Source organism: Dasypus novemcinctus, chromosome 2 (genome assembly GCF_030445035.2).
Source record: "Dasypus novemcinctus isolate mDasNov1 chromosome 2, mDasNov1.1.hap2, whole genome shotgun sequence".
Lineage (NCBI taxonomy): Eukaryota > Metazoa > Chordata > Mammalia > Cingulata > Dasypodidae > Dasypus > Dasypus novemcinctus.
In genome coordinates, this window is record NC_080674.1 from 40968148 (window position 1) to 40996041 (window position 27894).

The following is a 27894-nucleotide window of genomic DNA, read 5'->3' on the forward strand; positions in this document are numbered from 1 at the left end:
AACGGCACCTGCTACAGAGAAAATACACCGTAAGTATTTGTTGAATAAATGAACAACTTGGCAAGTGTTTTTCCCACCAGGTTGGTGACTGGTGGTGGGGAGTTGATGGGCAAGGGAACTGACCAACCAGTGGGCTGAGTGTGGGGAGAAGGGGGCGGCCTCCTAACCCAGGCACCTCAAAATAAATGCTTGTGGATGGGTGCCTGGCCCAGTTGGGGTCCCCAGGTATAAGAGGAAGCACAAAAGTACAGGGCGCCATAGAAATGAGTTTTTATTCGTAAAAAGTTACAAAATGATATTGTACAAAAATAAAGTCTGTAGAGAACTTTGGTTGCATAACACAAACGACCGAGACAGATCAGAGAAGTCAGAACTTCCAAAGACGTGCACTCCTTACTACACCTACATGGTAAGGGCAATGAGAAAGAAAAATCACCAACTTTACCCTTTTGTGGATTTGGTGGAGTCATAAATTGCCAATGTAAAAATCTGCTCATGGTGTGCAGGTGATGCCGGGAACAAGTAGTCAACACCCACAGCAACCCCACGGCCCTGGAGGCAGGGACTCCTTGGGCTGCTGCGGGGGACTGAGGTTGAAACCCGGGACCATCGGCCACCAAATCTGCGTTATCTGAACTGCGCAGGCGACCCTGGGGCTTCGTGCTTCGTGAATGACCAGGTGGCCGGCTTGGTCACTGGAGCAGGCTGCTTCTCCGAAAGGCCCCTGCTGTGGGCCCCAGGAGAGGGTGAGAGTGAGTCATGCAAGGGGGTGTGTGGACTGGACAGAGAGGGGCAGAATGGGGGAGAACTTGGGTCTTTCGCAGGAGGTCGGGGATTTTGGGAACTGCTGCTTCTTGGTGACTTTGGAAAATCAACATGATTATTTGCCAGAGGCCAGAGGGTCACTTAATTGCTAAATAGGTTCCACTTTTGTAGCTAAAGAGCCACCTAGTTAATAGATCATCTCCTTGATAAAAATCCCTTTTATGAAATCTGTAACAAGCTCTAATAGAGGGTGCGTCGTGCATGTGTCGGCTGCCAGACAAATCCCCAATTTGGGGCACTTAGGCGAAGGCTGCTCTGATCCTACGCTTCCTTACCCCCGAACCCCCTCATCGTAAAGGTAGCACCCCCTTCAGGCACCCGACGCGTGTGTGTAAGCCACGGCCAGGCCACACGTGTCTTCCCCATCCACCCTCCTCAGCCCCCTTCTTCCGAAGGGTCAGGTATCCAGCCAAGGGGCTTGTATGGGACCCAGGCAGCCCCCACTTCTGGAAACCGTCAGTGAGCTCGTGGCCCGCACCGGCCAGCCAGGGTGCTTCGCGGGCAGGCGCAGGGTGGGCCAGGGTGGAGGGAGAGCTCAGCCCGTCAGGACCCAACAATGGCGACCCGACAGGAAGTTTTTACTTTACTTTTGGGTCAACAGGAAATCCAGCACTAGCTACGAAAAGGAATTTAACCTTTTACATATGTGGCTATGCGCACTATGGACAGACAGGTGGAGGGGAAATGAAAGCTTAAATACAACAGCAAGTGGCACTTGTGGCGTGTATTTGTTTGGTGATGGAGCAATGAAGAAATAAAGCCAAGTGCCAAGGGTCTCTGCACACTGCTCCTGAAAAGGTGGCCTTGCAGAGATGCTCCTTCTGAACTCTAAAAAAAAAACCTAACAACCATGGTAGATGCTGAAATCTAGGGAAACGAACCAGGGATTTTATTAAAAAGGTAAAGTAAGTGATTTTTGGCTAGCAAACAAAATGAAACACAACTTTTGAATACTTTGAAAAGCACGGACCCTTGTTCCCAATTAAACTTTTCTTTGTCACCTTTGTGTTTTGTTTGGCACCTTTGAAAAGATACTTTAATAAATAAGGGAGAAAAGAGAAACTCATTAGTGAACGGCAATAAATAACAATAACTTAAATCTCAATAAATATCTTCGCTATATTTCTGTATCTGAAACAGATGCATTGCATCGAGTAGCTTCTCTGGTCACTGGTGACCACGCATAGACAGAGCTGGGGCGTATGTAACATCTGTCTCTCTGTAAACCGACTGGCACCCGCAAGTCTCCCTGCCCCGGTGCAGCTGGGGTCCTTCCCACATGCTCTCCTACAAGAATGCCTCTGAAAACCACAACTTGTTTCCTGTTTCCAAGGGTCTAAAGGAAATAGCTTCAGGTTTGTTTTTAGCCATGAGGACAGCCTTTTTTTGGTTCCTATCCAACTTCTCCCCACCCCACACACCATGTTCAAATCCATCAAGCAACCGTTCACAAAAACGCCGGTCGTAGAAAACCTTAGGCCTCAGCTTCCAAATTCAAAGCTTTTTAGCTCTTGTGTCTTCGCTTTTCTTCTTCTTCTTTTGGGGGTATGTCTCAACAGAGGGACAGAAAAAAGAAACCATTCCTGCTTTCAGCAGTAGAACGTAAGGACAAGTGGGCTTGCACCAGCCTTGCTGATTCTCCGGCATCTTCAAACACGTGAACACCAACCGCAGGAGACACGCGGCTTTGGTTCTTTGAGCGTATCCGCAACTGCACCCGTGCCGGGTGGCAGTGGACTGTTATCAGCTGAAAGGATGGCCACACCCAGCCAGGGACACCAGCCCTGAGCTTCTGATGCCATCGGCTGCCACGTGGGAGAGAGCGGTGGGCGGTTTTCTCCTGTGCAGTTTTCTGCGGCTGGATCTTTGTCTACCAGGCTCCCAAGACGGCTGCCTTTCTCCTCCTCCTCGGCTTCCACCGCCGCCTCCTTGGTCCTCATCTTCCATTCTGGGCAAACATTCCCTGGGAACCTTGGTCCCTTTCTTTGCACCGTAGCAGGAATGCAATACACAGCAGTCTCTGGAGCCGGAGTCAGATACATCCACACCTTTTAGCGGAATGCTTTCTTAGAATATGGTAAACCAGGTTATCATCTAAAAAGGACAGGTCGTCATCGAAGGCGATGGGTCTGCAACACGCCTGCCCTACTTTGTCACTCACCAGCCTTCTATTCTTGGACAAGTTTTTTAATATTTTGTCATACATTGTCTCAGCTGCATCACAAGAGCCGCTGCAGTACCTAAAGATCAGTTCCTCCTTGGTTTCATAGCCCAAACCCAAGTCGGTGACATTTAAATGGATCGCAGTTAAGACACAACCCCGATTTTTGCCCCTCTGGCCTCTCCGACTTTTCCCTCTGGAATTCTCTGGGTTGGCAGCTGCAGACTGCCGATTCCGCTCTCTTCTAGGAAGCACTGCCATTTGTTTATCTGGTGACCTTTTCAGTCTTTTAATGGTGGCTTGAATAAAATCCATGACATCATCAAACTGATCAGGATAATCCCCCGGCATATTTGCTGTGCAACAAGAAGAGAGAAAATGTCACATGAGACAACAGTGGCGATCATTACGAGCAGTCTTCTAGATCAAAGTTATCCCTTAAATCAGTCAAAACTGGACTCAACTATCAGCCAGGTAAGCTAAGGAACCACTGCAATCCCCCAAGAACGGAGACTAAAAGCACCCTCCAAAACGCTGCAGAAGAGAGATTATTTCGTTGAAAGAAGCGACTAGGAGGCCTCTAGTGGGAGACACACTTCCTTGTAGAAAACAAATCCTTGAGAGCACATTTTTCATTTGAATAACATCTGCCGTTTTTTAACAAGCCTACAGAGATGTGGTGTGGGCAGGCTGCTCTTATATTTTTTTCCTTGCTGGTAACGTGACCTCGCGGTTCTTAAACATGAGTGCGCGTGAGAACACGCTGGGAAGCTGAATGAAACGCAGACTCCTGGCCCGGGCAATGGGGGGCGGGTGGGGGAGGGAGGAATCTGAGTTTTTTAACAAGTCCCTGAAGAACTCTGACGTAGCTGTGCCTGTCGCAGCATCTTTGGCTGCAAACTGGACAAGAGATAGGATCTTCAAGCAAGATCAAACCTGAGAATGATGAGGTGAAGCTTCTAAGATATTTGAGACTTTGGGGTTAAAAGTATGAATTAGCAACCTCTCAGTGTTTTCAGCTGTGTTTCAGTATTTGGCTGATCAAGGAAGAGAAAACTATTTGAACAACTTAATAAATTTATAAAAGAAGAAAGCAATTCAGGTTCCTATTATTAGGAAGTAGAACTTTTGTTTCCCTCATGCCATTTTCAGGTAATTTAGTTATGTTTAGGATTATACATATATAAAAGGTAGAAAAATCTACCTTAATTAATTTTACTCTAAAAGAGTTCTTAGCAAGAGTGACTATTATTATTTTTTTTTTTGGCTAAGACTGTGTTACAACTTAAAAAGATTACACCAAGCTTAACTCATGTCAATTTGTTTTGCCATAAACATAAATCTGTTTTGCCTATCCTACTTGTTTTTTTTTTAAGATTTTTTATTTATTTCTCTCCCCCCCACCCCAGTTGTCTGCTCTCTGTGTCCATTCGCTGTGTGTTCTTCTGTGACCGCGTCTATCCTTATCAGCGGCACCAGGAATCTGTGTTTCTTTTTGTTGCATCATCTGGTTGTGTCAGCTCTCCGTGTGTGCGGCGCCATTCTTAGGCAGGCTGCACTTTCTTTGGTGCTGCGCGGCTCTCCTTTCGGCGCGCACTCCTTGCGCATGGGGCTCCCCTACGTGGGGTCACCCCTGTGTGTCAGGGCACTCCTTGCGTGCATCAGCACTGCACGTGGGCCAGCTCCACACGGGTCAAGGAGGCCTGGAGTTTGAACCACGGACCTCCCATGTGGTAGACGGATGCCCAATCCATTAGCCCAAGTCCGCTTCCCCTACTTAATTGTTAAAAGAGATACTAGGTGTCCTAGTTAAGGCAACTTAACTAGTAGCATGATATATAATAGTAACACGAGTGGGGATTGCATGGAATCCCAGAACACCTTGGTGCTTGCTATGTGAAATTTTTTTTAGCACTGGATGGTTCAGCTGCACAGAAGTCATGAAGCTGCTTCTGTTGTGGCCCAAGCCCGTCATCTCTTGCCTGGATAACTGCCACACCCCGGAACACACCTCCCTCCTTGCACACTTACCCACTTCAGTCTCTTTTCTGCCCAGCAGCTAGAGAGATCACCTTAAAATGTTCTCTGATCATAGCCCTCCTCTGCTCAAAACCCTCCCATGGCTCCCCATTTCTCCTGGAATAACTGGAATAAAAGCCCAAGTCTGCACTGGTCTAAAGAAAGGCTCTGCCTCCCCTGGCCATCCCCTCACCTCCCACCTTGCTGCCTCTGGCCTCTCTTCCTACTTCCCCCCTCCTTACTTCCTTCTTGGCTGCGCTGGCCTCCTGGCTGGTCCTCACTCATAGGGCTTCTCAGCCTTGGCACAAGTGGTATTTTGGGCCATTCTTTGTTGTGGGAGGTTGCCCCGTATACTGTAGGATCTTTAGCAGCATTCCTGACCCCTGCCTGCTAGATGCCAGTGGCAACACACCCCTCCCCAGACACTGCTAAATGTTGGGGGGGGGGGGGGGAGGAGGACAAAATCTTCTTTGGTTGAGAGCCACAGGTCAAACACAGCGGCTGTTTCCTCTGCCTGGAGCACGGTTCCTGGTTCCTGCAGGACGCCCCAGGGCCCACTCCCACACTTTTTTCAAGTCTGTGCTCAAAGGTCATTGTTGACAAGGACCACCCTAACTTCCCTCCCCGACCCTGAATCCAGACCCCCTGTCCTGCTCTCTGCCCCCTAATACGCACTATGGTCTAACACACGATAGAACTTCCTGATTTATTATGTTTGTAATTTAACGTCTATCTTCCCTGGTAGAATGTCAATTCGAGGGCAGGGACCTTTGTCTGGCTTGCTCATTGATGAATCTCGAGAATGTAAAAGAGAGTTTGAGCCCCTGGAGCCGGTCAATAAATATTTGTTGAATGAATTAGGTCACTTTACAAGGGTGAAAGAGTCCTTAGTTTTCAAGGGGAGACTTGGACTTCAGCTGAGGACTGCATCATCATGAAATGAAAGGCTCCCAAACAAACAGCCCACAGCATGAAGGAAAGCTGTGCGGCCCTGAAACAGGGAGGTCCACCTGGGAGTTGACTAGCCATCTCCAAATTGACTTTCCCTCCTTAGCTCTCCATGCCCACCTCATCCTGCATCTTCGGAAAAGACTCGTACTCCCTGGGGATAGCTTTTAACAAGAGAGATGGGAAGAGTGGAAAAGTATTCTTAGTTTGTCATTTCCTTCAAACCGCTTTCTAACTGGACTTTTAAAATATTATTATTAAGCCTTTAAATCACCATGATTTAAGGAAATGAACGACTTATTTTTAAAAAAATGAGCAGCTCTTTTTTGGCTATTTGTGTGTTTAAATAATAAACCATAAAAGAGGAAATAAATACAGGTGTGCCAGTGTCAAAACACCATGCTCATATGGAAATGTGAGCCTCTGAAATTGATATATTAGGGGTGATTAATCAAAACACAAAAGAGTCTTCAAATTCCAAAAAAGACTCTTTGTTTTACAAAAGAACTCACACTATGGGGTCCCAGGATCAGGATCTATTTTAAGAATTCCTGAATAGATCATTAACTTAAGAACCTGGAAACATAGAAAGTTAAAATCGATTAAGAACAATTTTCAACTGAAGATTAATCAAAAATGAGGGTGAAATGTTACTAAAATTTTAAGATAAGCTAATGGGAAAAAACCGAGTTGCAAAAGTGCAGGTCACACTACTTTAGAGACTTAATTTATATAATAAAATCACATATATTTTATTACTAGAATAACAATAATGATTTCAGTCAGCACTTAGAGGATTCTTATTCAGAGCCCAATACTTTCAAGGTTTTTGAAAACATTTGTTCCCCCTTTTAAGACATTTTGAATGCATGGGTTTCTCATAAACTGTGGAAATATAAGAGAGAGTTGCCAGACAAAATACAGAATGCTCAGATAAATCTGAATTGCAGGTAAATAGAGTATGTTTTTCAGTTTATGTACCAAATATTGCATGGGGCAAATATTACAGTATTTATGATTACACTTCATTTATGAGAACATTTGTCTGTCTTTCCTTACTTTAAACTCCATTTGGCCTTTTCAAGGTCACGCGAGTAGCAATGTGAATGCACAAACCATTTGTTTTTGGCTGATGGGGTGAACAGATTATTAACCCTGAATTAAAAGGCCTGCTGGCACCTGAGAAGTGCTTGATAAATGTTCCATGTGCTGAACTAAAGGGGGCAATTAGTGAGAACTGTCCCTTTAAAGGGAAAATCTCCATTCTATCTTGTTAATGTTAAAGTATTTATTTAAGCTCCAAGTTTAGGCATAGGTGAGTCTTATTGAGCTGAAAGGCTTTTTTTCCCCTCTCATTCTTGAAAAAGAGAACAAACAAATATTTATGCTGAAAATTTTAAATGGATATGAAAACCAGGAAAGGCTAACATTAAAATTTTCAAAGCACAGAGCAAAGAGGCTGGCCATTTCCCACTAGATTCCAAATTCCAGAAAGAAATTGAGCTAATTTTGAGAAAGAGCCTCAATTTATCAGTGCGCAGCCTTGGGGGGCATTTGGAAGTACACACTTCTGCACAGCCGTGCTGGGAAACCTCACGGGGCTTTGTCCTTAAAATTCTGCAAGGCCACAGGCCCAGCCCGGACAAGAGGCTCCCTGCACCGACTGACTGAGAAACCACAGCCACAACCATCCTCCAGAAATTCACCGAGCTGAGGGGTAAAAAGGGGGCTTGGGTTTACATTAGTTTCCCAAATTAAGGCACTTAATGGAGTAGTCCTTTCTTCTTCATTCTATAAAGGGTTTGGCAGAGTGTCAGATACACAAACAGCCCTCGTTAGTATTAACTTTGTAGTAAGTTGCTTGCAGACTACAGAACAGGAGCATCATTTTTAAAAAAAGGTCAAACACTTGCTCATTTCCCAGACTCGTTGGATGATATATCTTGGAAAACACGTCCATCCAAAAGCTAAAGTTTTTGAAACATCAAAATGCTCAAATGCATTTAAGTGATCCTTCAGAGTGCAACCAAATATTTTGGCGTTATTCTATTTGAAATATTTTAACTTTGATGCATCTTTTGTATAAACAGTATTACTTAAACAAATGAAACCTTGTACTGGGGCATGACTCTGGGAACAAACCGTTCATTGCAGAGACTATGTTTCCCTTGATTGGGGGGAAAACAGTAACATCGCCTCAGGAACAAAAGACTGGGATATTGGCTGGTAAGGTTAACTGCACTTTCAGAGAAACATCGGTGAGGGCCCCAGATACTGCCTGTAACAGTCAAACTAAACTTGCATAATTCAAAATATTATCTAGGTTAAGCTGGCACAGTGGACAAAAGTATTCTCCTGAAATGTTAGGCTTCTCTTAAACAGCACAGGGAGCAGATGTAGCTCAAGTGGCTGAGGGTCTGCTTCCCATTTCTGAGGTCCCAGTTTGATCCCTGGAACCTCTTAAAAACAAAACAAGGGGAAACGGACTTTGGCCCAGTGGTTAGGGCGTCTGTCTACCATATGGGAGGTCTGCGGTTCAAACCCCGGGCCTCCTTGACCCGTGTGGAGCTGGCCATGCGCAGCGCTGATGCACGCAAGGAGTGCCGTGCCACGCAAGGGTGTCCCCCGCGTGGGGGAGCCCCACGCGCAAGGAGTGCGCCCGTGAGGAAAGCCCAGCGTGAAAAGAAAGAGCAGCCTGCCCAGGAATGGCGCCACCCGCACTTCCCGTGCCGCTGACAACAACAGAAGCGGACAAAGAAACAAGACGCAGCAAATAGACACCAAGAACAGACAACCAGGGGAGGGGGGGAAATAAATAAATAAATAAAATAAATCTTTAAAAAAAAACAAAAACAAAACAAAACAAGTGAAAAAACCACCCCTCATTGGGGAGTGATTGTGGCTCAAGCGGCTGAGTGCCTGCTTCCCATGTACGAGGTCTTGGGTTCAATGCCTGGTACCTTCTAAAAACCAACCAACCAACAACAAAAACACTTAAAAATACTTTAACCAAAGGGGTCCTTTTTATACTCGTGTTAGGCTATAACCCACCTCACCCCAGTGAAGCTGGGGGGTCTAAGCTGGCCTTTTCCTTAAGTCTTCAAAGAGTGGGCTCGAGAGGAGGGCAGCAAAGTGCTGTCTACAGAGGGGAGAAGAGATCATTCCTCACCCAGAGTTGGAGTGGGCTCTGAAGGATGGAGGGAAGACGCTCTGAGGCTCTTCCAGAGTGTTCCAGGAAAGAGGTGGCCTGATCCGGGTACCCACAGTGCCTTCTCCGGGAGGTGGCCCCTTCCAGGCCAGGCTGGATTTCTTCCTGAGCCAGCCGCGGGGGATGCAAGGGCCCAGGAGAGAAGGCCCAGGTGTTTCCTGAATGGCAACAGCCAGACGCTGTACTACACTGTAAATGGCCCAGCTTTTGCGTTTGGCAGGGGCAGGGGTTTCCACGCTGAGATCTGCAGGGTGCGCTACCACTGCCTTAGCCAAGGCCACAGAGGCGAGAGGGACATCTGGAACCAGTGCCCACAGGATGCCCTCACTCCTGGATAGTGCCTGGTTCTGGGGTGGGACTGGATGCCAGGTGGGAGGCATGAAATGCCATCCTCTGCTGTGCTTGGCAGTCTGACCGGACATGTAGTACCCCTGGGAAGGTGGTCCAGGCAGAGGGGAAAACAGAAAATCATGCATGGTGGGGGGTGAGGGCCATTCAGGCTGGTGTTCTTTGCCTGCCTGTGGATAAGATAAAGAACAAACTGCTCTCAAAGTGTAAGAAAAGCAGAAATACTCTCTCTCTCTCTCTGTTTCTCTCTATATACATATACATATATATATTCATGCTTATATTTATATATACTATATACATGAAAAGAAAATATCTGCCTGAGACTGATAAACTCTTCAAGAAATATCCCAACTAATGCCATTTTGGGGGAGTAAGTTGTTTTTTACCTTTCAAAAGGGTGCAGACATGAATTTCTTTCACTGATATTGAAAAGTTACTTTAAGAACCACATTGCTGAGTCTTTTTAAGCAAAATCATCAAATTCACAAATTAAAAATAATTTAAGGAAAAACTCTTCACTATGCAAGATCTCATCATTCTATACTTTAAATAGCAGCTTCCCTGATGCAAAGTATTATCAAGGATAAAAGCGGGGCAGATGCCTGCTTGTGTCAGATTCGTTCATACAACATTAACTTTGCCCTGCAAGGCAAATGTTGGGATCACATATTATCTCTGCTTTATAGATGGGGAAACTGAGGCTCAGGAAGACAAATATTTGCTCAAGACTACTGAGGTAGTAAATATGGACCCACTGGTTAGATTTCAAAGCTTGAACTTTTTCTAATACTCCATGCGGCCTTTTATTTTTAAGCAAAAAAGCTACCTCTCTGCAGCTTTTCAGGACTCACTGCATATGGCAGTTTACTGCGGTACAAGGTTTTACTTGCAAACATTGACCAAATTCAGAGCCTGAAGTGAGAAATATATCTTCTGTTGGAAAACTTGGTATAAACTTCAGGCATATTAAGTGGATTCTAAAATCAGGCCGCCATGGGCCCCAGAACACAGTAAATTGTCTCTCAAAAGAGGAAAGCCATGCCTCCAGGGGCATCTCTCCCGTGTCCTGGTTCTTACATATCACTCTAAGACAGATCTGGCAATTGCCCAGTAAAAGCCGGAAAGCCGGCAGCCAACGGCAGCAGATTCAGAGAGCGAGGCCCCGTCTCCGGAAGCTCCTCAAACTCTCTCTGGCACGGAATGACAGGCTCTCACTGCAGAGCTGGAGAGGACAGAGCCCTGAATTCCAGTCCTGGGCCAGCCCCTGATAAGCCCCGTGACCTTGGGCTAGTCACTTAATCCTTCTGAGGTGAATTTGGCATTCTCCGGGACCCTCCCCAGCTCCAGGCCACTGAGAGGATAGTCTACGGTGGGAGAGAGCTGCCAGACATAGGTTTTCAGTCAGCTGTGTCGGGAAGACACCCACTGCTAGCCGCTGCCCTAGAGGCACTTGGCTCAGCCCACCATCAGGCACCCTGTGAAACCCCACGGACGCATCTGACGGTCTAGTAGTTATATTCTTTTTACCTCTTGGCTCAGTGGCTCAACATTTGAAATAATCACCTTCAATCCCCTCTCAAATCACCAAGTCATCTTCCTTGTGCCCTATTTAAGAGGCAAAATGAGGCATAGAAAGGATTGGGATGGGAGTTTAAAACACCTGGGTTCTAGTTTGAGACATCCTTAAGCCTCAGTTTCCCAATCTATAAAGCAGAGATGGAGCCAATGACCTCCGAGAGGACATACTACGACAACCTGCTATAATTCCTTTAGTCTCTATCACGAAAGGGTCAAACACTGAACGTGCCTTCTCAAAATCCCCAGTTGTTTTATTCATTTCTGTTTCTGCTGGGTTAAGCATGTTTAGGTCATACTCAGCTTCCCATTCCAAGGCTAGAATCACCCACTGCAACTACAATAAAATGGATTCCCAGTGCTGCACGACTTGCCTTTGTAGCTGATCTCTGGGCTGTCAACCCTAGTTCTTATATGACCTTCGGTGACTTCTGAGACGTGTGTTGTTAGTCCATGAGAATGCTCCAGTTCTCTGAAATAATCTGAGACTACTATTTTAAATTGCTGATTTGGTCACTTATTTGAAATAATTAAAGGGGAAAACAGTCCATAGGTCACTAAGCACCAGAAAGCCCATGCGTTTCACCTTATGTAAATGGCCGTATCCCTTTTCCTATTTTGGACAGAGTGTTCATCTAGAGTCAGATAGACCATCCTGCATAGGCTTTTCTTGGGCTAACTTCGAGAGGGGTCCAGAGCATCTATTTTCCTAAGAACAATCACCAGCTGAAGCAATTTACTAAGTGATTGTGACCATTTCCAGAAATACCAGTGCCTTCTCTGCATGACCAGTGGTTTGTTGACAGTAAGGCATGACATGGGTTTATTTGAAAAGTATTTGCGTTGTAAAAACACCAGTGTTTTGTTGCTTTAAAAAAGCATTTCTGGATTCTCTCAAGGCAGGGGAAAAAGACCAACCAGAAAGACAACTACTTCAGAATATAGAAAAAAAGAGTCCTGAGAATACTTTTAAAAAGCCACCAAATGCCATTTATTTACCTCTCCACCCTTTTTGATCAACATTGTACACTCCTACTACATCTTGAACTTTATCCTATAATTCAACTAAGAAAACTTGCAATAAATGTACTAGGAATTACTCTGTGAATACAAATAGCCAAAACATCCCAACCAGGAAGAGATATTTATTCATTTCTTCACTCAGATTCTTGGTTCCCTGCTCTGATTTCCAGGTATATACTCAATATTTTATAATAGGTATGCTAATAATTTTACTGAAATACAGTATAGCTCACTTGGGGAGAAAAGTGTCCATCCTCCTGTTTTCACATCAGGAAAACACCCAACAGGGTGTCCACTTGTTGGCTAATATATGAACACCTGGGGTGAGGTAAAAGCACTCCACAGGCAGTAATAAACACTCCACGCTAATGAGCACACACCATGAGCTCTGCTACTGCCCTCAAAAAAACTTAATGGGGAAGGGCGAGAAAGTTACCTCATAAAATTAAGTGCACAAAAGGCCACTAGGAAAAAACAATCCCTTGTGGTGTTATCAGAGGCAGGTGGTTGCAGGGAAAGTCTCCCCAAAAACTGTTACAAAGGCCCTGTTTCTTCCTTCCCACAGAACCCCTTCCACAGCCGGAGAGGCCACAGAATTCCACTGACATTCTGCGCTCAACTTCCTCAGCCCTTCCCAGGAGATGGACGGCGCGATAGCTGAAAAGGAAAGCTTCAGGCCCTAGGGACTAGGATGAGAAGCAGAGACTAAGAGAAGATGACAGGAAAAGAAAGGGGCAAAAGAAGAGAGTTCGTTGTCATTTGAGTTACTTGATAGAGTCCTGTGGTCCTGGGAAGGCAGCACTTGCTACCTCCCAGTGAATAAGTTTACTGGAATTTCAGAGATTCTTCAGATTGTGGAACCCCAGTGCCTGATTTTTCTCCTCATTGACTTTTTTGGTCCCATTTTATTTGGAAATAATTTCAAATTTACAAAAACTTGCAAAACCAAAACAGCACAAAGAACACCATGAATCCTTTATCCAGATTCATCAATTCTCTTTCTGACATTTTGCTGTGGTCAAAGAGTTGCATGCAAGTGTCTCATGCTGTTAGGAGACTTAGGCAGGCCTGGGTTCAGATCCTGGCTAAATTGCTTAATCCTGGGGATCCCCAATTTCCCCATCTTTAAAATGCAGAGAATCACACCTACCCTTCAGGTAAGGATTAAATACATAATGCATGAAAACTGATCACACACGGTGCCCGGCCCACAGCCAGCGTTTAATAAATGGTGCCTAAAGTAAGGCTATACAGTTTTTGCAACTCCCATAATGCTTCAGCCACGTTTACATGGGGGGCAGCAGCACGAAGATCAATTTAATGGGTCTAGACAAAGCTTGGGTACTCCAAAGGCATCTAGACACTTGCTAGTAACTACTAGCGTCTTCTCCTGTCTAAGGCTCCTGGTGTGGTGGCCTGAGTTCTGGTGAGCAGAAGGAACAGTCCTCTCTTGGCAGTTTGTCCTGCCCCTTGCATGAACCTTGAAACGACTGAAGATAAACCACACACACATCAACTGATTCCGCAGCCCCTATTTCGTGCCCACTATGGCTTAGACCAGCGTCTTCTAACAGAGGCACGTAGCCCTCTGAAGGGATATGAAGACTTTCCACAGTTTCTGAGGAGAGTTTTAAGAGAATCAGTTTCCCTGTTATCATCTTGCACTTAGGTGTGAATCATGTTGTAAAGTAGGTCTGCTAGGACAAGCCCGCTGCTGGGTGTCCTCCTTTCCAGTCCCCGTCTATTGTCTATCGACTGAGAGAAGCAGTACTTCTTACCCATCTTACTCGTTTTACTGTGGGGCATTGCCCTAGGTAGAAAAACCTTCAAGTGCCATATCGGACTTCACTCCTTGGCACAAACTCCCAATGTGAGGACACATCATTCCTGACAGAGTAGTCTAAGGATGTCTACCTGAACTTGATCACGTGGAAACAATCAGACAAATCCAAATTGAAAGACAGTTTGTGAAACATTAGGCAGGATAGCAGTGCACTCTTCAAAAACGTCAGTGTCAGGAAAAACAAACAAAAGGTTGGCAACTATTCTAGACTAAAGGAGATGACAGAGACATGACAACCTTGATTGGATCCTAACTTGTAAAAAAAAAAAAAAAGCTATAAAAGGATGTAATTGTGAAACTGGGGAAATTTGAATATAGAGTATATGATGGATAACAGTAATGTGTCAATATTAATTTCCTGAGATCACTGAATAAAAGCAAGTGTCCTTTTTTTTTAAGAGGATACATGCTGAAGTACTTACTGTCATGATTTTTGCAGCTAACTCTCAAGTGGTTCCAAAAAAAAAAAAGGCAAAATGCTACTGAGGTAAATTTCGGTGAAGAGTAAATTCGTGTTCATGGTGCTAAGAACACTTGCACAGAAAGAGTCCATTTCAATAAAATAAGCAATACTGAAGGGGTTGGTTCCTTATTTCATCCTGGCCAGATACTCACAGCAAGGCTAGAAGCTCTGTGTGCCTGCCTTTCCATTCACCCATCTAGCTAGTCATCTTATAATTAGAATACAGAAGTGCCCTGGTTATAATGGAGTATGCATTATTAACATGTGTATTTGAACTGGAAAATGAAGTCAGACCTTTTCTAAGAAGTCGTTACATTTGGGTTTATTCGTTTGGTAGTTTTCCATGAATTGAATGAGCTAAATTTGCTGCTCCAAGGTTTTGCCAAAAATATAGCTAAAGCATATATACAGTTCCAGAATGGGTTGGAAATTACATCTGGTATAATTATATAAATTTATGATGAAAAATTTTAGATGCCAAATTAAAAATATGCATTGCTTGTCAACATTTATTTTGCAAGCCTGCAAGCATAAAAGTTTGAAGATCATGGTCTTTAAAGCCACCTCTTTCCATCATTTATCTTGATTAATTCATATAAAAGTGGTTTTTGCCTCTACTGAGCTAAACAGTTTCTTCCCAACAGGATTTCCCAAGCAAATCCAAACCATGCTTCAGAGCAGCTCAAAAAAGACCAACTCCTACTTCCACAGTAGCAATCCCTCTGGTACTTTTGGAGTTTCACTTTGTTTCTACTTTCTCCAGGCAAAATGGGAATGGTTTAGAAAAAGTATCTACCAGACACCCCCCAAACTGTCTGCATATTGGCACCTGAGGAGCTCTCACTTAGAGTTAGGGGAGGCGATCCTCCTTGTGAGAGCCTCAATATACGCAGGGCAATTCACACTTATCTCCTTAAATATTGCCATATAGGCTTTGATATAGCTATTAATAAAACTAGTCTAGGCCCACTGTGGCCCAAAAGAAAATTAAAAGAAAAAAGGACCTAAAGGAAACGCAATATTCCTTCCTTCTCCTTTTATTAGCTTGCTAGTTTATTTTCCTAGAAATCTATGCTTCAGGGTTAGTGAATGTATTTTCAGCAAGCCAATGTTTGTGTTCTCTTAATCTACTAATAGGGGAGCATAGTCTACGTTAAGCCAAAAAATATTGGCTTTGGGACTAGAATTCTGGCTTCACCACTTACTAGTTTTGTGATCTTGAAACAACAATCTAGGTCTCATGCCTTCAATTGTAAAACGGAGATAATAGTATGTCCTCTTTCCCACCAGAAATCAAATTTACTTAATTTTAGGACAAGATATAAAACCCATTGTTAAAAACTGGGTTAACCATGTGGGTAGTTAAGAAATTCTATATACTGACTTTAAGTTTTTATTTGTAGCTATTCATACTTACTTGAGGATTAATAGGCTGATTCAATTGTGCCTATACTTAGAAGCTTTTTAAAAATAAAGGCACAAACTTTCAAAATAAAAATACAACTAGCTCTCTAGACCTTACTCATAAGCAGCCTAGGATTTGAGTAACATGTGCTACTAGATGGCAGCTCCACTTGCTGCCACCTGTCTGTTCCAGATGTTCCAGTGGCATCTCAGTGCCACTGAAATAAAAGCAAACACCTTCTTTGCCGGGTTTTCACAGAGCCTCATAATCTGGGTATCACTTACCGAGAAATCCTAAATTTCAGCCCGTTTCCTGCCACCTCTTCCCAGACACTAATCTGGCTTCCTCCTTGTATCTACCACCTGCCCTTTCCCCATATCATGGTCATGAATTTGACCATGCCTCTCCCTAATCTAGAATGACCCCTCTCTTCCTTCCCCTTCTCTATCTGACACCCATCTTTCCAGTACCAGTACAAATCTTCCCTCTTCCCTGACTCCTTTCCTGATTTGCTCCCCAAATCCCAGTATCCTCGTTGCTAGGAATTCCTTCTGTGACTATGGTTTATGTAAACCCCTTGGTAGAGTCACATCTATCTGTCTGACAATCTGCCCACCCATTCACCCATCCATCTATCCATTCGCTCATCTGTAATTTATAATTAGATCACCACTATTTAAGATGACAGTTTTGCTTTTTTCATGCCTCATAGCACCTAGTACATGAAAGATTCTTAATATTTGCATCTTGATTAAACTCAGGTGATTAAAGAATAAGTACTGTAATCAAATGAAGGTGCTATAGATTGTATATGCTAAATAAACAAAGATGAAAGGGAAGTTAGTAGGGAAAATGCTGGATAGCGGTTGGATTAACCTAAGGTTCTAAGACTGGTCAAATCAAATTAAGCATTTTCTTGATTCTCAGAGCCCCTTCCTAAGGGGCAAAGCCTTTGCTGTGTAGTCACTTTATTACCGTATTACTCACTCACAATCTCTCTAAAACGATGAAAATTAATGGATGGCCTTTATTTATTCTGAATATCACATAACATTTGAAAGCTTATCATTTAACCAGCTTACGGAGCTAGAAGTTTCCTTCTTTATATAATGGTGGGCTGAGCAAGGGCCTTTTCTATCACTAAAGCTTTTGCTGGGCTTATGAAACAAATTAAATATTCAGCTGGGATAAGTTAAAACAGAAACACATGATCTCAGTGTAGGTAGCCTCCAACAACCCCCCATCACATAAGGATCTTACCCTGCTCTGGCTTCCTTATTTCCCTGGGGGGAAGAAGGTCTCTCTCCCTCTCTCTCTTTCTTTAGCATGACCATGGAAGGCTAGTGGGAAAAATTCCATAGGAAATATGTGGGCTCAGGAAGTTGGGAAGGGAAGGAGCTGAGAAACTCGGGAAGAACCGGGGGAGCTGACCTGGGGGCAGGATCCCAGGCAAGGCTGGCCTGCCTACGTGCTGACCAACTGACTGTGGGGCCCAAAATAACCTCCCCAGAAGGCGCTGGTACTATGTTGGCCTGCCAGAAATGCTACCATTTGGAGCAGCATCCTAGCCGAGATGCTAAAGTGAAAAGCTGTGACAGGAGAAGGGCATTCACCAGGTGCCCAGGAGGGTCCCATTGGGAGTAAGGTGGCAGGTAACCTATTTTGGGGGCTTGGGCTTCGCAACGCATTATCTCATTAAATCCTCCCATCAACCCCATGAGGTAGGTACTTCTATTATCCCTATTTTGCAGAAGAGGAAACTAAAGTTTAAGATACGTTAAGTTGCTAAACTGAGATCCAAACCAAAGTCTGATTTGAACATGTTAACATGAGCTCTTGCTTGTTGAATTTCCCTGATTTCTTCTGTAAATTATGGGTCTTTGTACCCTGGGCAGAGACTCTGGCCTGAATAATATTGTGAAGCATAGTTTAATTATATCATGGTTTAGACATAGTTTTGTGGGCTAGCCTGGTAACTGATAGCTTTACTTATAAAACTGTTTCAATGGGAAATTTGGTGGCCTGCTACAAAACTTGTGGGATATCATCCCATTATATTATAATAAATTGGGGGCTATTTGTAATTATAATTTAACAATGCTCATTGCCTCTTCTGGCTGGCTTCCAGGTGTGTAAAAAATCAAGCCCACCTTACCAGCTCAAGGTTCTTCATATTTAGTTTTTCAGGTGTATGGATATGCACATTTGCTAGAATGTTCTGTCAGAGCAGGGATTTTTGTCTATTATGTGAACTAAGTACCTAGGACAGTGCCTGGCACATAGAGGTGCTTATTAAATATTTGCAGAATGAATATATGCTTTTATTTATTCATTTTTTCACACTTTGGATGGATTTATGCTTAATTTATTTTTTAGAATAGTCCTCCATTTGGGTTTTTGTTTATAGCTGTCACACACCACTGAGATCTGAAATATGACTGTAATTAACTAACCTTCATTAAATTCAGACAACCCTGCGACACTGTTTCAGTCATTTGTTGAAGACTTTATTCCCCTATAAAGTCTTTTCCCCCAGGAAGCAAAAGTGGACACACTGTGCTGCAGTTTGGTTTGGGAAAGAGCTCTTGATCCGGCTTCAGCAGACCTGTCTCCTGCCATCAAGAATGTGGCCCTTCGGACAAGTTGCTTTACTTCTTTAGGTCTTAGGACTTCTTTTTAGCTCTTTTTTCTTTTTTTTTTTAAGCTCTTAGGACTTCTTTTTAGCTCTAAAATGCAATGACATCTGTGAATTTCAACTTCTAGATTCCTCACACATGCTCTTATCACACTTTGGAGAAGATACTGGCAAAAAGAAACAAAGGAACAAAGAAAACAGTAGAGAAAGGTCTTGGGTGTCCCAAAAACAAAATCCTAAGTCTGAGTTTAGACAAGTTAAACTTTGCTATAGGAGGCAGCCACGGCTCATTTACTTGACAGTCAACCTCTAGGCAAGTTAGTCAATTATTAATTCTATTCGGTTAGTTCATCCTGTGATAATGCTAGGAATAGAATTCTGATGGGTTTGTTTATTTTGGAAGAGCAGAACATATCCAACCTCATGGGGGGAGCATGCAGACCGGATGCAGTCCCCCTTTGGATAGTGCAGAACCATTTATTCTTTTGTCAGTCATTAAGTTACAAGCATTTGAAGGGAACTAAAAGAACCAGAATTGAGAGTACTTTCTATTTTCAAGTGCAACCCAGTGACTTAATGTTTTCCACGTAAACTTTCACCAGTTGCACTATGTGCAGTGCAGGATATAAACGTCAGCACTGGGGCAGGGCGTGTTGACACTGGTTGAGTATTCAAAGTCTGCACATTGTCATTATTCTGCCTTGCCTACACTGACAGCTTGCTACTGAGTCGAACATACCTGGAAAGAAGTCAATTTGGCTTAGAATGTGGCTGAGTTTCTCTTTAGAAATGTTTCTCATTCACATTTCCTCTAGGTCTATTGGGCCTTCCCATAGATAACTCAGAAATGGGCGTGTTCTGCTGATTCAAATACAATTGATCAGAATTTTGTCCATTGATCATTGATGACTTAGCACCAGTTTAGGAACAGAGATGAACTCCCATCCTCAACATAAATGCTGACTGGCTTGCTTTGTAACTGGTTATACCTTACAGGAGCCGTTGATGTCTCCAGTAATTTTTTTTTCTAACTTTTTTTTGTGATAACATATATACAACTCAAACTTTCCCATTTTAACCACTTTCGAGTGTACAATTTAGTGGTATTAATTACATTCACAGTATTGTGTTGCCATCACCATCATCTATTACCCAAACTTTTTCATTAACCCCCAAAGAAACTCTGCATCCATTAAGCAATAACTCTCCATTCCTCCCCCTTCCCCTATCCTGGCCCCAAGTAACCTGTAATTTACTTTAAATAGCAATTCTGATTTGCGACTTTAAAAGTGTATCACCAAAGCAAGCCAAGCTTACCTTCACTGCATATTAGACTCAGCCAGGGAACATCTAAAAATCCAGCTGCCTAGACCATATTCCAAAACAATTCAGTCCGAATCTTCAGGGGTGGGACACAGCATTAGTGATTTTAAAAAGCTCATCAGATGTTTCCAGTGACAGGATTCTCTTCCCAAAGGACAACAATTAAGACAGGAGCCCAAAGGCCACAGGACAAATCTCACAGCCACTGGCATTTTGGAGTGGAAAGGTGCCCCTTATTTATAGTTGTAAACTGTTCATTGAGTTCTAAAATAAGTAAATAACTTGTCCAAAGTCAGAGTTAGTTGAAGGCACAGCCAGAACTGGGAGCCAGCACTGAATAAGCAAAGGTAGATGGGATACTGACATGCCAATTAAGTCTTTCTAAATTAATCATCCCCATGATCAGATGCAGTCATTTTCAAATCCTGAAAGTCTTGGTTAGAGAACTATTATCTGCCACTGTGTTTCCATTCCTCCTAGCCTAGGCTGTTCAAATGAATGAAAAGTCAGTGACTCAGCTCTCCCGTGTACGGTGCTGAAGACAATGGCACTGAGGGGCATTTTGAATTGAAGTTTCTATTAGAGGACCAGGTACATAGCTCTCAGATGGAAATTCATGATTGAAACCTAAGCCTTTGAAAATAATTTTATACAATTAATTTTTGACAGAAACTCTGGCAACAGGTACTTTCATTTCAAGGAATCAACCACTTCTCCCTAGCCCCAAGTCAATCTTGAAGTCTCAATCTGCCTTAGAAAGTGCACCTTTTCTCTTTCTTGGGGCTTCTGGGAAAAGATGTTTTTTTGCTGTAATTAGACATACAATAAGCCCATCACATGGGCTGTTTCCTAGATATGGGGGGTTCTTAACACACGGCTGCCATTATGTTGGGTTGTTTCTACTGTTTAAAAAATAATTCTGGGTTTAAAAAATAAAAAAAAGGACTAGCCAGAACAATAGCCTGGCCACAGCTCACTACAGCTTTATTTTGGGGATGTGTGTCAAATTTTCTAATGTTACTTTTTTTAAAATTATATACCTTTCCCAATAGTCCCTAACTTTGTAATGCAGTATTTTAAACAACAGTTAAACTTCTGAAGAAAGGATAAATTATATCAAATCCCAGCTGACACACCCTAATAAAACATGTCAGTTTTTGAGGGACAGAGAGATTTTATTTCTTCAGAGTTAGCGCTGTTGTGGATGGAGTGAAGTACAGCCTTCTCTCTCTCGGCCAAGCCGGCACTATTTACCATTCAAGTCTTTCTAGAACCGGAACTTTTCTGAACAGATTTGACATTGTCCAGATGCTTGTTCTGGAAATTGAGGCCCTGCTGTGTTTTCTCTGTCTCTGTCTTGGGTTTTGTGCAATCTCTTGCCTCACGTTTTGCAGGGGCAGTTTGGGGTGGAACTGCAATAGTTTTCTGAATTAAGGGCTTTGGAAGAAAGGGAGAAAAAAAGGGGGGGGGGGATTTGTGTATGTGATGGGGATGTGGAGAAAAAAGGACAACTCTGTTTTCTTGCGGCGATGGAAATAATATCTGTCCACCCTAATTCTAAACACAAAAATTCGGTACCCTCAGTGCTGGGCAACCGTGTGTCATTCACAAGCTGGCGTCCCGGCGCTTTGGGGCCTCCACGCCAGCGCCGCTTTGCCCACTGGTTCAAAGAGACCACGCAGCGGTCCCGCCCGGCCCGGGGTGCGTGCCGGCAGCGGGTGGGGGTGCGGGGATGCGTGGGGGTCCGCCGGCGGCCCGCCCGCGGGGAGGGAACGATTCTTACAGTCACTGCTCAGCGCGAAGGGAGCGCGGCGGCGGCCGAGGGAGCGGTCTTCGGCGGGCGCCTCGGGAGGCCTCTTACCGGCGGGCAGCGGGAAGGCGGACGCGGTGTGGAGCAGCACCAGGCAGACAGCCACGACATCCCATAACTTCATCTTAGAGTCCCGTCCGACGGCGGCACCTGCGCGGTGGGCCGCGGGAGAGAGAACCCGAGAGTGCACTTTAGGCCTGGGCGCGCCATCCCTGCGCCCCTCGCCAACCTCGTCACCGCCCTCCCTCCGGGTGTCTGCAGCCCCGCCGTTCCCGGGGCGCCCCCCCACCCCTGTCACCCCTCCCTCCCCGACGCCCCCTGGGCGTGGCTCGTCCTCGCTGTCCAGGCCACAGCAGCCCTCCTTTCCCTCCACCAATCCACCGTAGGGCTCAGATTTTAAAGGCGGGCAACTCTTCCGGCAGGTGAATTCCCCAACACGACGGCACCCGGACTCCCAGATGGTCCTCTCGACCCTCGTGGGAACCTACCCCCGCCCCCGGGGGGCACGCGACGGCCCTCACTCTGCATCCCTCGTCCCTGGCAAAAGTCTCCCCTTCCCGCCCGACAGCTCCTACAGGCCCCGGGAACCAACCCAAGCAGGCGGCCCCGAACTTTTATTTTAGAAATGAAATCCAGCGCACCCCCCATGCGGGCGGGTCCTGACTCTGTTCCACGCGCCGGGTGAGGTGGGGGCTGGCCCGACGGCACTTTATCCCCCCCCCCCCCCATAAGCATTTTGTCACCGGAACGAGAATTTAGTAGGGATTTGGAGACCTTATTAAGCCTGAAAGGGAATTAACTGCGTTACATAACTTCCCTAAGTATGGATCCAGCTTTAAATACTAGTCTCACCTTTTATGGTTATGGACATTAAATAACGCATGAAAAGAGCCTACCAGGGTATACAGTAAGCTCTCAATAACTGCTTTACCGTTGCTGTTTAGGAAAGGATTGCATCTGTCTTGAAAATTTTAATCTTCCGTGATAAACCCCCTTCATTATATTTTTGCAGCTATGTCGGATTCTGGCGCTAAATCCCTTCACTCCCAGGAGAGCCGCGAGTCCCCGCGCCCCGTCACAGTGACGCCTGGACGATGGCTCTGGGTCCCGGACGCCGCGGAGGTGCGCGGCCACCCGAAGGCCTACGCGAGACGGGGAGTGGTGGGGGCTCAGGTCCTCGTGGAGGGAGGGAGGAGTGGGAAGGCTCCAGCTGGCTACGCCTAAAAAGGAGGGTAATGCAGCCGGGATCAGGCGACATGTTCTAGCCTCCAAGGGTGCAGGAGAGAATTCTCCAGCAGAAGCGACTCGAGATTCATGCAGTTGATTACCGTCCCCTTCCCCAAATAAAACGGATTCTTTGGAAAACCACTTTGAACTTTTTTCTGAGGGGGTGGGGTTTGGGGGGTGGGCTTTTTTCCCTCTGGTAAATGCCCAAACCTCAGCATCTCTCCAGTCCATTAGTTCCCTGGTGCACCCACCTCCCTTCCAGCCGCTCCCCGCCTTCATCCCCTCCAGAACCCCGGCCTCCGTCCAGGCCACCCGGAGAAGCGTTTAATTCGGCTGCCACCTCCCACCGCTGCGGAGACGAATGCATTTTCCGTTCCTTGGGCGTTTGTTTGTGTGCTACACAGCTGTTGGGTTTGGGGAGTTTGCAAGGACATGCAACTCGGAGCGACCTGAAGCTCGGGGCGCCTCACACAGCACGGGTTGGTGTGCAAACCCGGGGGGAGCGGGGTGGAGAACGACAGACGCGGCTCTGGGTCAAGGCGCACCCGCCCTGGCACAACTGCACCCAGGCCGTGCAAAATGAGCGCAGCGAGGCGTTTCGGCCGGGGGATTGGGTGAACACAAGGCCTCCCGTCCTTCTCGTGCCAGCTCCGGGTGCGTGCGAAATGGCTGGCGCTCCCGAGGAGCAGGGAGTCGCGGGGTTAATGCGCCATCCCAAATCGCGGTGCCCGCCAGCAGGAAGCGACGGAGGCACCAGATTTCCCTTCCGCATTAAGAGGGTTTTTCCCTGCTTGGCCGGCGGAGGGTTTTTAAATTGGAAGTGGAGATCCTCAATTAGATGTGTGGAGAAGCTGGCAAAAGAGGAAACAGTGGAAAACTCCCCGCCTCACTAGAGGAGGCTCCCACCTCGCGTTCCCGCCCTCCGCGGGGCGCGGCCCAGGCCGCGAAAGGACTCCCCCGCTCGCCCAGGAGTGGGAGGGTGCGTTCCCACCCCCCACCCCAGCGCTGTCCCGGCTGACTCCAATTGGAGCGGCTCTTCAGTTCCCGGCATTTGCTGGGCGGGGTGGGAATGGGGGTGAGAGCTAGGCACACGGCCGTCTACTGGGACGCGTTCCTCAGAATCCATCTGAGTGCACTGCCCCCAATCCAACCCCCCTTCCCGTCCCCGCGGTCTCCCTGCGGGTCTCTATCGCTTTTCCAAAGCACCTCCAACCGGAGTGTCAACTCCAGCGGTCATCCCCCTTTTCCGCGCGCGAACTGCTCCGTACGCTACTACATGCCGGAACCAAGCCCTCTTCCCTAGTTTGGCTCCGCTGGCTGTCCCCGCACCCTTTCTGGTGCTCTGGACTCAGAGGGGGACCGGGGGACCCCGGCGCAGCAAAACGCGCGCGCCACTGGCGCGGGCACCTGAGTTCCAGGTCCCGGGCGGGAGCCGGAGTGTTGGAAGAAGCCGCCGCGCGCCGCGGGGCGCTTCTGGATTCCCGGCGCCAGGGGGCACCAGAAACCGCCCGAGCTCCGCGGCGCCCTGGCGGCGGGTCGGCTGCGAAGTCATTTTCAGTATAAAACTGGCGGAGAAAAACCACTCCCCCTACACTCCTCCCCAAATCCGAGTTAGCCCTGAAACTTCTGGATGCCCTTACCAGCGCCTCTGCTTTTCAGAGTCCTAGTCGTTCATCCCCGCTCACTTTTCCTCCTTTGCCCCATGTCACCTGAGCTGGTATCTCGGCAACCTGCCTTTAGAAACGGCGGTCGCCGTCTCCCTCCCCCTCTTTCCCCGCATCGCCGGCGTCACCGTGACATCTTCACCGCAGGAGAACGTTCCCGCCGCCAGTGCCCCCGCACCTTCTTGTGCCTGGCAGGTTGGGAGGTTTGTTTGGGCTTTGCCTTCCAGATCCAGCTCTCGGGCAGAGAAAAAGGAGGCGGTGGGGCGGGGAGGACGCGTTAGCTGTAAACTCGGGGTTTTCTTTTGGGATAGGGAGAGAGATTGCTAAAAGAGCTTGCTTTCCTTAACAGTGCCTTAGGTTCTTGACTTGGCGGGAGGAGGGGGCGTTTATTCTCCCTCCGCTCAAAACTGTTGAGCTCAAGACGGGGAGGAAAAAGAATGCGAGGTGCTTCCCCCAGGCAGGCGGGGACCGCGGGCGGGGAGAGTGGGTGTCTGAGATGGAAGGCTCGAGGCCGGGTCCCAGGCCTGGGGGCGCCCGAACCCCTTGCGGGAGTGAGCTGGAGACGCCGCGTGCTACTCGACACGTGGGATTTGTTTAAAAGTCTGCACCGCCGGCTACCCAGCCAAAGCCGAGGCGCCGCGAAATGGTGAGGGGGAGACAGGTCCAGGCCCCGGCGGGAGCCCAGCAGTTCCCACTTTGAGAGGAATGCGTGCATGGAGGTTGGAAACAGCATCTCGTCCTTGGAATATTTGTATGTATATTAAAAGTCTGGGGAAGAGGCGAGAGCACGCTAAAATATCCGCGGCAGGCGGCCGGAAGAAATTGTGCTTGTCCTGGCCACTGAGCAAAAACATTCAGAGCCGGGGGCTGGGCAGCCTGCTCGCGGTACGCGCCATCGGCTTTGCGGGCGGGAGCTGCAAGAGCCGAAATAAGGGAGACGCCTGGAGGCTGGGAGCCGGAGAGAGTCCATTGCCGGCCACGATGAGGGTTCGTTTTCACCGAGTGGGGCTGGAAATCAAACCCCCGGCCGGATTCAGCTCCGAGGTGGTTGCAAGGTAGTAGTGGGGATGTCATTGGGAAGGACGCCCAGAGAAGAGGGGGAAAGAGGTCTTTAAAATAATCACCTGGATGGCCTAGCGGAGACTTCCAGGAGGAGTCCCAATTTCTATCCGAGGGGAAGACCTGAGTCCGGGACTGCCAAGGGGGCCCCTCGCCTAACCTCGACGGGGACACGGATTGAGGATATTAGGGTTAGTACAAGCAACCCTTTTGCGATCAGGGAGAGGTAGGTAGCTTTGCCCGCCGGCAGCTGGAGGAGGTGAGCCCTCTATTTTTAGGTTTCAGCACCTTTACATCAGTCCCTCCAGGGGCATGCATTTTCCCTCCGAGCAGACTAAAGCAAACTCAAAAGTGAGTTACGCCCTTGGCAATGACACTATCTTTGCAGCTGCACGTTCCGAGAGGACCCTCTCTGGCCGCAGTGGGCTTGACCGACCCCAGCCCCGCACCTTACGGGGACTTACTTGACAGAGGAGCGCCCCGGGGAGTCGGGAAGGAAAAACTGCCCCTCCCGGGCATTCCGAGGGCTCAGGCCTAAGGGGACTCCACAGATCTTTGTCCACGCGGGAAAGGCAACCTGTCCCTCTGCAAGGCCTCCGGTGCAACTTCTCTCTCTCCTCTGTCCTTCCGCCGCCTCAGCTCCCTCTAGTCTTTCTTCTTAACAATCTCCTCGCCTGTCCCTGGGGCCCGGCCGCGCGCGCCCCTCAGTCCCGTGCACTCAGCAGCCCGCCGTGCTCGCAGGCGACGCAGGCGCCAACTGCCCCTTCCACCTCAGCCCGTTCTCTCACCTACCTCGGATCCGGTCTCTGCAGACCCCCAGTTGGACATTAACTCCAGGAACCCCGAGTCCCAGCCAGAAGACGCATGAGGGCCGAGGGCAAGAGCGCGGAGCCCCGCCCAACAGGTCGGGGGCAAGAGTTCGCAATCCTGGGGCCGCGCGGTGCAGCGAGGGCGCGCAGGGGGCGGCGGCCAAGGCTCCCGCCGCCGCGAAGAGGGCAAGGGCTTCCGACAGCTCCCTCGCCGGGCGCCCGTACCCCCAGAAGCCGAGGTCCGAGCAGCCGCCGCTGCCTTGACTGGGGGGCGACACGGCTGCGCGCACCGCGCTCTTGGCCGGGGCTTGCGCGGGCCCGGGGCGCGGCAGGCGGCTCAGCGGCGGCGGTCGCGCTCTGCGCCTTCTCGGGGCGCAGCGCTTGGGAGCACGAGACGGGCCGGGCAGATGCTGCCGCCGGAGCTGAGGTCTGGCCTGGAAATCCGAACGAGACACCACGTCAACTGGTGCGGGGAGTCCCGTGAAGACATGAGGGCGCCAGGAGCGCAGGCTGGTCCTCGAGAACACGGGCTGGGGGCCGGGATGGGGGAGGGGAGGTGCGGGGCCCCGAGAGGGGAGGGGTCCGGAGGCGGCAGTGGGGCCCAGCAGGAGAAGAGGGAAAGGAGAGCAGTGAGGAGGCGTCCGAGCTCCCGAGGCGGGGACGCGGGGTGCGAGTGGGTGACGCGAGGTGCCCCTCCCCGGGGAGCAGGGAGAGCGCTCAGCGAGTGGAGACGCCGGGGGGCTCGCTCCTCTTCCTCGTGGGGTAGATCCGGAGGAATGTGCGGAGCTCGGCGCAGGCCAGCTGTAGTGGGCAATCCGAACTTGACCGCGGCGCCCGCGCGGGGCTTAGCTCCAGCTCGGCACGCTCGGAGGGAGGTGCTCTGCCGGGTGGAGGACTAACTAGATTTCCTCCGCTTCTGTGGAAGTCTTTCCTTCCTCCTCGATCTCGCCCTCTCGCCTTTCTGCAGGGCAGAAAGAAGGCAGCGGCGAGGAGGGAGAGTTCTCCTAGCACCACGAAAGAGAGATGTGCAGCGGCCCAGTGAGGGAAGCCGAGTGTTTGCCAGGGGACGCTGCGAGTGGGGGTGAATTTATAGGGCTCTCATTCCGTGACGTGCCCTCCAGTGGCTTTTCTGATTCGCTTTCTGACCTAAACACACATTAGTTTAGTCCCCATGCTAGGGCCAACACGGTCTCCAAATATCTGCTGGCTTAAGTCAGAGGCTTTGCATATCATGTATTACAGGGCAGGCAATGAAGAAGGCTTCTGAGGCTGGCCGGCTGCTCAGTCCTAGGCTCCATTTTCATGCAGTTGTAATGTAATACCAGACGTGGGATGGGCACACACAGTCAAAATCCGATTCCAGAAGTGAAAGATCACTTTATCAGGAACAGATCAGGGGAGGTTTAAGGCGAAACCTGCTTTTATCCACACTTTTGAAAATGCAGATGGAAGCCCAAGCAAGCACCCATCTGGGTGCAGTTTCCAGCTAGCAGGAACCCAGCCCGCGTCCCAGGCTCTGTGAAGGGGCAAGGCAAGACCTTTTAGG

At 47.8% G+C, this 27894-nt stretch overlaps 1 protein-coding gene across 2 annotated transcripts; it reads right to left on the reverse strand.

The window, feature by feature from the left end:
- Positions 1–254: 254 nt before the first annotated feature.
- GDNF (glial cell derived neurotrophic factor) lies at positions 255–27409 on the reverse strand. Of its 2 annotated transcripts, none has more exons than XM_004447212.5 (3): positions 26332–27409; positions 21563–21739; positions 255–3342 (listed from the first exon to the last, which is right to left on the reverse strand). In XM_004447212.5, exons 2-3 carry the CDS (start codon positions 21711–21713, stop codon positions 2858–2860), a joined length of 636 nt encoding a protein of 211 aa, XP_004447269.1. In that variant the 5' UTR covers positions 21714–21739; positions 26332–27409; the 3' UTR covers positions 255–2857. The 2 variants fall into 2 exon arrangements, with proteins under 2 accessions (XP_004447269.1, XP_004447267.1); XM_004447210.3 differs by lacking the exon at positions 26332–27409 and adding an exon at positions 26004–26310.
- Between the last annotated feature and the right edge of the window lie 485 nt (positions 27410–27894).